The sequence below is a fragment of the Xiphias gladius genome, chromosome 6 (genome assembly GCF_016859285.1).
Source record: "Xiphias gladius isolate SHS-SW01 ecotype Sanya breed wild chromosome 6, ASM1685928v1, whole genome shotgun sequence".
Classification (NCBI taxonomy): Eukaryota; Metazoa; Chordata; class Actinopteri; order Istiophoriformes; family Xiphiidae; genus Xiphias; species Xiphias gladius.
Window position 1 is genome coordinate 21,608,992 of NC_053405.1, and position 11,268 is coordinate 21,620,259.

The following is an 11,268-nucleotide window of genomic DNA, read 5'->3' on the forward strand; positions in this document are numbered from 1 at the left end:
TTTCACATAAATAACAACTTGGTGAAAAAGCTGTATTTAATTTGGTAACTACTAAAGTAACTACTTTCTGTGTTGGGTAATAGTTATCTTGTACAGTAAGCCTGTCAGTGTATATATGTCTCTGCGCCAGTGCAGTGACGGGAAGAGCTTTGATGCTGATCTCAGCGCTGAGATGTGTGGAGGAGTGAAGAGTGGATTGTATGAGAACTGTAGAAAACAAGAAGAAACACTTGCCTTTGGTCAAACCCACAGAGTGTTTTGATTTGGCTTGATCAGACAGAAAATAGCTCAGTGTCTGTCGCTCAGAAGTCAGACATGAAACAGTTATACAGCATTTGCAAAGTAAGAGAAAAAAACTAAATGTAGGTTGGTTAACTCTGAAGAAAATGCTCCTTAAATGGTGGGTCTCGGACAGTAACCCACAAAGGCCACATATGGCCTCAAATATCTGGGAAACAGCGACATCTTGTGGCTTGTTTGTGTTACTGTAACGCTTTCCAGAAACCCGTCCGTCAGTCAACACAAGCAAGTGTTCAGTTTTGTGGAAACCAACGTGTGAGTGTGGGTGTTTGAACCGGGACACTTCTGTGTCAGACAAACCTGACCTTTTTGGTATGTTTTTATTTACTCAAATTTACTCTAACATATTGACTCCTGACTTAACACTTAATTTATAAATGCTAGGCACAAGTCGGCAGAAAACGATCGCGGCAGAGCCACTGAAAGAAGAAGACTTCCATTATGATCTATATCATGATCAAACTGTGCTAAATGAGCGCCTCAAATAAAAAGCCACAACAAGAAAAACTGTCTCAGTTAGTTTGTGTTCATGGTTTATATTTTTGCCTTTGTCTTTCATGTTAAATGTTGGAAAAAATCATATTTAATGGCTATAAAATTACATAAACCTAAAACATAAGATGCTTTCAAAAGCACTGGGTACACTCAAAAATATCCGTCAACCTAAAAAAAATTTCCTTTTCACAGTTCTAGTAACATTTACCCTTACTAGTATTATATACCTCTTGACTTCTCCAACAATTTGATAGCCTGCAGAAAGGGGCATCAGGTTTTACTGTCATTATTCAACTGGTTGCATGTTACAAAAATATGTTCAGACCATTTCATAACATAGCACAGTATGCAATATAGCATTTGAGTTTACTGCTATTTATTTCTTTATTTGGGAAAAATACACAGGATCGTATGTTTATTCAGTATTTATTTAATAGACAAATGCTGCGTATATAGTATTAATAGACTGCGCCAATATACAGTGGTTTTTCCTAGATTTAAAAAACATAAACAATGAAAAAAGGAAATGAAAATATATAACCATACAAAACAAAAAAAATGTAATATAAAATAAAGGTAAATAATATCGAAATGAAAGACACAGAATCACCCACGACGACATGTCTGTCTTAAAAGAGAAAAATATAACACCCCACTGAAGGTTTTGTTTTTAGTGACCTCCAGTGGTCACAGTCAAGAACTGCATCATTCTACGACTTCAGGTGAATACTTAGAAAATAAATGACCAAGCCAAAGCAATCAGAAAAAAACTAGCAGAAAAGATCATGAAATGTGAATTGTTCTCTTGTAGTCAGAGGTATAGAGACTACAACTTTGTCTTCACCAGTCTAACCAATGGGATGGGTATTCCCTCTTCGGTTCATTATTATCGGGGTCGGCTGATGGCAAACTGATGTGTTTCTCTCACCATGCCACCTGACCAGGTAGACTCATACACATTCTTTATGCACGCCGTGCTCTCATGTTGTGCCAGAGTGCATGTTTTTTCTTAGAAGCAAATGAAATTTTTTTCTAAACTCCCTCTTCTTTAGTTGACTGTTATCAGAGGCTCTGTATAGAAAATCACACCGTAGGTTTCCCATGGTCAGAGAATGTACAAGTAGACAAGACATGAAACATGGACACAGTATTTAACAGACTGTTATTGTACATAGATAAGAGAGGGGGAAAAACAAATGAAATAAAAATAAATGTCGATCATACACTGAAACCAAAATAATAATAGAGTATAGAAGAGAATTCTAACTGACTATTTGAAATGTCACAAAGTTAGAATCCCACACTCAGACAAATACCTCCTGCATTTGATGGTTTATGGTTTATTTTCTTCCAACTTTTTAATTTTTAGACTGTGTTTACAGAGGTAGGATAAGTAAGAAATATAAGAAAAAATTCTCAAGACTGGCTTTTTGTTAAGGCCTCTTATGTTATGAATGAAAAATTTAACCAACAATAATTTATAAAGTTTTATAATGAATTAAAATTGGTAATACTTCAGAAAGCAACAGAATGATATATCAGTATTCTTAATGTTGATGTTAATGAAAACTGTGGAAGAAGTACTCAGAACTTTTAAACAAACGTACCAACACTGCCCTGTAAAAACACTCCATTACAAGTAAAAGTCCCCCCTTAAAAAAATCTTTCGTATGTAAAACTACAAAACTATAATTTGCTAAATGTACCTAAAGTAGGTAATGTGTTTATTACTATACACATTGTTAGATTGTTAATTCTGTTGTATCAATGCAAAAGTAGCTTTTTACTGTTGTAGCTGGTCAGGGGGAAGTTAGTTTTAGATATTTTAATTACTGGCAGGTAGTTAAGGCAACTGGTTCCCGACCTGTGGGTCAGGTGTCCCTCCAAAAAGTCACAGGATAAATCTGAGGGGTCCTGAAACGATTAATGGAACAGGAATAAGGTTTTGCTACACAAATTTGAATTCATTTTAGGGCTACTTTTTAATCTTTGCGTTTTTGTCCTGCCTGTTTGGACCTCAGAAATTTGGTTAAGTTAAACCATCTGAGAAGTTTAAAGAGTAAATGTGTCTGAAATGTGACAAGGGACCCGTACGAGGTACTGTGTTTTCTTACGGGGTATGGGGAACCACTGGGTTAATATTGAATACTTCGTTATATTTTAAAAGCTGTTTTTTAAATGTTACATGTTAATGTTAATGTAAAAGATAACCGGTAACTATAGCTCTCAAAAATGTATTGGAGTAGAAAAAAATGGACATACTTCTACTTATAAAGTACAAGTGCCTGAAAACTGTACTAAAGCAAAGTAAATGTTACTTTCCACCTGCGTATATTGACATTTAGCTTCTCTGACAAGCAGTCAAGTCTGTCCGGAATTTCTCGGTTCTCAGCCACAATCCTCTCTGACAATAGGACTGTTTAAATTTACGAGGAGCACTTGAAGGCAGCACTCCGGCTGGTCGCACACATGCACTCACACTCATCGGCGCCGCTAGTGCCACGTCAAACGTGACGCGACAGGAGGCGTAGTCCGAGTGGGATGTAGTCGTAACCAGAACAAGAAACCACACAGCCACTGGCTTTAATGGTGTCAAACACAAGAGGAGCGCCTGCGAGAGGTAAGAGTTTAATATTTAATTCATGATATCTGTTATGTTTTCACTGAGCCGACAGTTAGCCGGACAGCTGCTAGCGTCCGCTCGGCTCCGGCTGTTGCCGCTGTCACTCGTGTGCTGCTCCCCCTGCAGACAGCGGCTAACCCCGGTGACTGATGAATGTAACCTAGCTTGATGATGCACAGCAAAACAGTCTTATTCTGAGCAGTAGAGTTTAGTAGCAGCAGCCCATTTCACTCCACCACGATATTCCTAAAAAGGTCTCCGCTGCGAGTTAAGTGAGGTATGCCTGCTGTGTTTTGATGTGGAGAAAAGCCTTAACTTCAACACTCCTGTGGAAGAATGGACACAGCCTCCTAGAAGCGCAAAGTTTGAACGTTTTATCAATGTTTTAAATGAGAACTATATCACAGAATCAGCTATCGCTTTAAAGTAAATCTACAGGCGCATGCGACTGCAGCCTTCAGCATCCCCTTCAAATGCTAAAAGTCCCTTCCAGTAATAATGTGATAATTTCCTGGTCCAGCAAGCTGCTCTTGGTGTGTGCTGGTGGTTTTACCTACAGTTCCAGTTCAAGATGCAAATGTCATGTTGGATCTTGCTTTACGTTGGCACCGGTTGTACCAGTCTTACCAGCGGTAGCCAGGGAGGATTGCAGAAATACCAAGATCATGAGTCCAATCTTTAGAGGAAGAACTGCACCCACCTGAATTTTTTTTTAATCTTCCTACATTATGCCCAGGTACCAGGTGTGTAACTCCGTTGAGGAATACCAAATTCCTTTCATTATGACTGACATTATGTAGTTTCCCCCTACATATAGTTATAATTTTTGTTGAAAAATATTAGAATTATCCTTAAAATCCTGAAATTTGTCTTCATGTTGTTATAAGCCCCAGTCCAAAATTTCCAAAAATCTACATGAGGACAAGATCTCCGTGTCGGTGATCCTGCATACCACTCATCCCATGTTTTCATTTGTCTTTCAGTGTGGTAGAATTAATCAAAAGCACTGTTGATCATGGATCCCAGCGCCAGTGGACTCACCCAGAGGTTGGCTGAAGCCGGCCAATCTCACCTCTTGCAGTTCTGGGGTGAGCTGAGCCCTGAGGAGCAGGCCAACTTGACCCATGACCTGCAGGGGATGGACTTTAAAGAGATCAGTGGATTCTTCAAGAACGCCATGGAGACGTCAAGCAGCACCAAACACGAGAAGATGGACGCCCGCATGGAGCCGGTGCCTCGGGAAGTGCTAGGGAGTGTGACGAGGGACAGGGAGAGTCTCAAAGACTGGGAGCTGGCAGGTGAGCTCCATCGAAAGTGTTTCTGCCCGCAGAATGTTTACTCATTATTTGGCCAGAGTGCTTTATGTTATAAGGAAACAAAGAGGATTTTTTTTTTGGCAGTATTTGGTTTTATTGAATTTATTACACTGTCAATACTGTAGGAGAGAGACGTGTGAGCAATTACCAGTTGTTAAACAAGCCTTGCATAGTTACTGCTGGCACAATATCCTTTAGAGAAACCGCAGCCTCGCAGTTAAGTCATGCTGTTGAACAACTTTCAAATATGAAATGATGGCTTACAGGTGAGAAAGAGGAAAGATTTCCTGGTATCAGCCAGGGAAGCCTAGAGGGGATTCAAACATAAAATGGTAACCCAGATGCTATGATGTTGAGATTTGGTCTCTGGCCGTTCTGATAACGCGTGTTACCGATATTTTCAGAGGGTTGATTTCCAGAGGTAGGCACACACAAATCAAACCTTATGTAATAGCTTATCACAAAGTTCTAGAGGAGTAGCATCAGAAACTCCCCATTTGCCCTCTGTGTGGTTGTCTAAATACACAAACTGTTCCCAGTCTCACTCTCCTGCCTAGATTTGAAATATGAGTGAGTCAGCTTGTGTTGTTCATTAAGCTTTGCGCAATCCCCCTTGCAGCAGGGGTCTGACCATTTAGCGAGTTTGCTGGATGTCTTTTTTTTTTTTCTTTTTTTTTTTTTTAATTCCCTGGGTGAGGATGAAAGTGGAGGTGGGCAGTGGAGAACATTTGGTTTTGATTTGGGCCTGACGTAAATAGGGTTGCTGCTTGACCCACACCCTGCTTTGTTGGGACAAAATATGTGTACAGGGTGTGTGTGTGTGTGTGTGTGTGTGTGTGTAGTTTTGGGAGAGTAGTCAAAGTCTAGCAGGCCATATTAAGTCATGTAGCAGCAGTTTATATAAGGTTAACTGGAACCATGATAAACCATTGAACCAATGGCCCATAATAAAGACAATCAAAGGCTTGGGCAGGGTTAATAGATTTCAGTTCAGGGATTATTTGATATGTTATATTGCCAAAGTCCTGTAGGACTAGTCAAAAATGTTGGGCAATAAGAATGCACTATGGCCATCACTAGAGATTAGATATGTGCTTGTAAATTGAGATCATATTCCGTCATATCAGTAAGTACACTTAGATATGTTTTACTGTCTTAAATACACTTTAAAGGACACATATTCTTAAGCAATCGGATCTTAGTGCTACCATTTGCCAAACTGTTCTGCTCTGTACCCCTTCAGGTCTTCACTGCATCTCTCAGAGTAAAGTGGCGGCCCTGCTGCTGGCTGGAGGCCAAGGAACCAGACTGGGAGTCTCTTACCCCAAAGGCATGTACGACGTGGGGCTGCCATCCCACAAAACCCTCTTTCAGATCCAGGCCGAACGCATTCTGAAGCTACAACAGCTGGCTGAGCAAAAGCACAAAATCAAGTGCTGTATTCCCTGGTAAGACATCATGTTATGCTTTGGGATGTTATTAAGGAAGAGATGACTAAGGTATTTTAGTTACTGTGCCTGTCAGCAGAATCTTCTGCTTTATTTGAGAAAAATAAACATATCTAAGCTACCAAATTCTGTCTCTTATTTTGTAATGACAGCTAAACAAATTTTCTCCCAGTTGTGTTTGCATATTGACTAACTGGCTTGAATCACTGTGAGCATCAAAGGAAGCAGAAAATCAAGAGAGATGTGTTACTGGAAATGGATTGGTTCCCTGTGGGGCAGGAAAATTATGAAAGCTAGAGATACCAGAAAGGCAGTGGAGTGCATAGAGTCTTTATAACACTGTAGTTAAGTTTTAACAGTCACTGAAGCTTATGTCAGCATTGGCAGAATGACATAATCCTAAAGAGGTCGGATTCAGGAAGTTGTTACTTTTCTATTGTATTCTACAGGAACTCCCTGACCACATTCACACAGTAACACACATTCCCACCTGGAAGCTGCCCATTACAACCATAGTCTGATCTGCTGGCCACTGAGCAGCTCCACTCGAGCAGTTGGGGTTAAGGGCTCACAGTGGCGTTGATTTTCCCTTTTCCCACCCAGATTTAATCCTGACCTTACTGACCTCACAGTCACAAGCTTGCTCTTCTAACCTTTACGCCTACACTGCCCCAAAGAATGTTCTCTGAAGAAGATTTTTTAATTAGTTGGAAGGGTTGTCCTAAGCATCTATCCCCCAGCTACCTGTTTTACTGTAGTATAAACAATTTAAAATAGAAAGAAAAAGGAATAGTGCACAAATCAGTACTAAGTTCCTTCTCTGTTGCCTCCAGGTACATCATGACCAGTGGGAGAACGATGGAGTCCACAAAGGAATTCTTCTCACGACATAACTACTTTGGTTTAGACAAGAACAACATCATCTTCTTTCGGCAGGGCATGCTTCCAGCCATGGACTACAATGGCAAGATCATCCTGGAGAACAAAGGAAAGCTCTCCATGGCCCCCGGTAAGCTCCCTCAGGATTTGTGAGTTTTGGCTCCATTTATAGCGCTATTCAGTATGTGAGTGTCTTATTTGCCAAGTGGAGTTTTTGTAGTTCAAATAGTCTGTCTCTGCTCATGTTTCAGATGGGAATGGGGGTCTTTACAGAGCTCTGGGGAACCAGGGCATCATGGATGACATGGAGCGGAGGGGGATCCAGTTCATCCACGTGTATTGTGTAGATAACATCCTAGTCAAAGTGGCAGATCCCGCCTTTGTTGGTTTCTGTGTGCAGAAGGGAGCGGACTGTGGAGCTAAGGTTGGTCACACCTCCTGATCCTCTTTCTGTCTATAGCTGTCTTTTTTCACCTGATTTGGGGTCTTTGCTGCACTTTTCAAGGATTTCAAATACGTCTTGAGATGAATTACAGTGCTAATTAGATACAAAACTGAATTATCAGATTGAGGTCCCATTGTTTTCAGTTTTAAAGATCTTAATGTTTTGATTCCATAGTTTTACTTTTTAAGACCACAGTAACTGAATCCTGATGCTCTATAAATTGACACCTTTTACATTTATTTTTGTGATAACAATGGCATTTAGTTGTGTTCTACAACTTTATGACATGAAATATTTGTGCTGGCTTGTAACACTAAGCTCAGAGTTACCTTTTATCAGACCAGGAAGTCATAATGATATTGTAAGGATGCATGCATGCAACGATTCTATCCCCTAAATAAGGCCAAAAAACATCAATATTAGTTATTCAAATAATGAAATATATAATTAGTACATATACTTTACAGGTGAGAAAACTATATCAGCAGTTGAGTTATTGTGGCTTAATGGGATCCAGTCCGACCAGTCAGTCATATTTTTTTAAATTCCAGAATGTTCTAAAGGGTGACGGATGTAGATTCTTGTCTTTCGAGTGTGTGCCAGTCTTGTATTATAGGGTGTGGTCAGTTTGCTGTCACAACAGTTTAATTGTCAAGTTTCTACACAGCTGCACCTTCCACAGCTCACCACTGGATGGAGATACGGGCCACTTTCTCTCCTCCCGTATTTTTTTTGCACCATAAATTCATTACAGCTTTCTAGGAAATTTGAGGGGTTGAGCCCAGAATCTTCCTCCACTTTTCATCATGGTGTCAGATAACATGAGTGTTTTGAGAAGATGACACTGTTTCCTAAACAGTTTCTTTGGACAGCGTGTACTCTCATCTTGGGGAAGGAGAAAGGCTTTTTTATGGTACAGTGGTTGAACTGGAACCTTCCCATTAGTATAAATAAACAGTGTTCATGATTAATTATAGCTTAACTTTTCTTAATTTTTTTTCAAATTATTATCATTTTTGTTTGGCCTCTTATTTTTGTATCAGTACAGCCAACATACTGTACGTGGAATAAATAGTTGGGAAAAAACTCACAGAACAGGCCCATCAGTTTGAGTTAAGTTTAGGAAGCGGCTACACCGGCAAAACTAGTTATGTCAGTTTTGTCCTTCTTAATTACAGTGATTTATCCTCTGTTATATATTTAGTGAATCAAGAAAGACAATGAAAAGCAACACATGGCTCCAAAAATAGCTAAAATCCACATTTGCATCTGTGGTTCCATGGGCATAATAAAGGGAAAAAAGAGAGATGAAATAAGGCTAAAGATTTACAAATGCATTGAGACGTTATCTAATCTATCGTACAGTTGATACAGTATAAAGCAACATTAAAAAGAAGTACTGTATGTGATACTGTTGTTCTTGTTGGCCCTGTTGAAGCCTAAGGGACAACATTTATGAAAAGTTTATCGGCGCAGACTGTGAGTGATTTTTAAACAAGACCGTCAAAACTTTAACTTTAGATATTTTCTGATGGTATTTTAGTAATGTTGTCCAAGATCTCCTCTCCACATCTTCTTTAAAATCACACGTTAACCAGGTTATGTTTCTGTTATCTATGAAGAAAGATCCATGCGGCTGAAGTTCTTGTGACTCCGACTGGCCGTGTCAAGGCACGATATTTCTTACCAGTACCACACTGGAATTAATTTTTATAATACTGCGTATATTCACCATATTTTCCCACTAACACAGAATCGGCTGAAATATTTAACTGAAGATCATCCAGACTCGTTTGACATTATGAGTTGTGCGGTGGAGCATAGATGGAAGGATCAGATCAGAGCAGAGTCCCACCCTCCCATCATAAATTACTAAGCTCCACTACAGTTCATGTGGCTTCACCACCCCTTCCTACCCCTCACCCCACCCTGCTCACCAACCCCCTCATCAGGGCTCCACTCTGTCATTAGGAACCAACAGATGGGGAGAGGGTTTTTTTTTTTCATTCAGTGCAGACTTTAACTTGCTGGCTATAGAAAATGGAAGTTTTTAAAGAGCAATGTCCCATTTTAATAAATTAATTATTCATGTGAATAGTTCAGTTCTCCTGCTTGAAGCTACAGTTTTTTTATTCAGCATCACAAAACATTCTTCTTGTGACATCAATCTTCCAGGTGGTGGAAAAAACCAATCCGACAGAGGCAGTTGGTGTGGTCTGCAAGGTGGATGGGCGCTACCAGGTGGTGGAGTACAGTGAGATCACCCTGGCAACTGCTGAGAAGCGCAGTGCTGACGGTCGACTGATGTTCAACGCAGGAAATGTGGCCAATCACTTCTTCAGCTTTTCCTTCCTCAGAGACGTAGTAGAGTAAGACAAATGCTCACTGAACATTTTTTCTGTGGCTCTGGTTGCCTCTGGCAAGAAAAGTAGCTCAGCATCATTATACAGTAAATATGCAGCAAACTCTTTTTTTTTCTCTCTCTCTCTTTTATCTATCAGGAAGTACGAGCCAAAGCTGCAGCACCACGTGGCCCAGAAGAAGATCCCGTATTTGGATGCTCAGGGGCAACTAATCAAACCAGACAAACCAAATGGAATTAAAATGGAAAAGTTCGTCTTTGACATCTTCCAGTTTGCCAAGTGAGTTACAGTGCATTTTTTCGACAGAGGGCACAGAGTGAGTGTGTGACAGTCTTGGCCAATGACATCCTTCCTCAAACTAAAGTGCCTTCAAGTAATAAGAATACAATGAACATTTTATGCTCCTTTTGAGAGGTGGCTGAATAACATATGTTCATCTGGCAGTCCTCCGAGCCCAGGGGATAAACTGGTGCTCGATCTGTCCTTCCATGCATGAACCAACCCCTTTTTCCAGTCCCGATTCCTATCCACCAGCCTCAGTCATGCCATAGCTCTGAGGTCTGGTCCAGCAGACCAGGCCTGCCAAACTCTGCAGGAGGATGAAGGTTTATGAGCTGTCCACTCACTCCACCTCCTCCAGTGTTATATGACCTCAGCTCTGAGTCATGCCACAACTAATAGAACTTTACATCTAATGAAAGGATTCCTGTAATGATTGACTGATGGAAAAACACTGCAGACATGTCCAGCTTCCTTCGAGGTTTATTCACTATATTTCAGAGTAGAGAGGATGAGAAATAGTTTTTGGTGGTGCTGAGGAGATCGATTACAGTTGTGCCCAAACTGGCAGACTGGTAGCTGTAGCAGAATCCAGATGGGCTGACTTACTTTCCAGCCCAATTTTAAAAAGGCTCTACTTCTTTCTTTTCTTTCTCAGTACTGTTTGGTCTAGGCTCTCATAGTCTGTTGTGTGGCCAAATGTGCCATATATTATGTTTTGTCTTAGTCAAAAGGCATTGTGCATTTGGTTGCTTTTCACTGGCCAAGTGTTGATAATGCATATTTCCTTAGCTTCTACTAGGTAATACATCATTTGTGACTCTTTCTAGTGTAACAGAGCGCATGGCCCGATTAGTGTGTATCAAGGCCCAAGGAACAGTGCTGGTGATTTCGGTGTAGTGGCCACACTCAGTATTGTAGGATCACGTGATGCACACTGGCCTGAAAATAGTTTTTTCCAATACACAATCACAACAAAAGGAACAACTGTAACTTTTGATCAAACATCAAATACTAAACGTCAATTAATTGTTTATCACAGGCAAGTCATTTTATGAATAACTGCAAGTTTACATCAGGACTCATTCTCTATAGCCTATACATTAACTGGCCATATTTT

At 40.2% G+C, this 11,268-nt stretch overlaps 1 protein-coding gene across 2 annotated transcripts in view; it reads left to right on the forward strand.

Moving 5' to 3' along the window:
* The first annotated feature begins 2,684 nt into the window (after window positions 1-2,684).
* The window catches only part of uap1 (UDP-N-acetylglucosamine pyrophosphorylase 1), a 12,615-nt gene continuing 4,031 nt past the window's right edge, over window positions 2,685-11,268 (forward strand). For both annotated transcript variants that reach the window (XM_040129576.1, XM_040129577.1), the window contains exons 1-8: window positions 2,685-2,892; window positions 3,210-3,415; window positions 4,402-4,716; window positions 5,978-6,182; window positions 7,016-7,191; window positions 7,313-7,485; window positions 9,682-9,875; window positions 10,008-10,148. In XM_040129576.1, coding sequence (XP_039985510.1) covers window positions 4,434-4,716; window positions 5,978-6,182; window positions 7,016-7,191; window positions 7,313-7,485; window positions 9,682-9,875; window positions 10,008-10,148 — 1,172 coding nt within the window. In that variant the 5' untranslated portion in view covers window positions 2,685-2,892; window positions 3,210-3,415; window positions 4,402-4,433. The remainder of the gene's footprint in view (window positions 2,893-3,209; window positions 3,416-4,401; window positions 4,717-5,977; window positions 6,183-7,015; window positions 7,192-7,312; window positions 7,486-9,681; window positions 9,876-10,007; window positions 10,149-11,268) is intronic.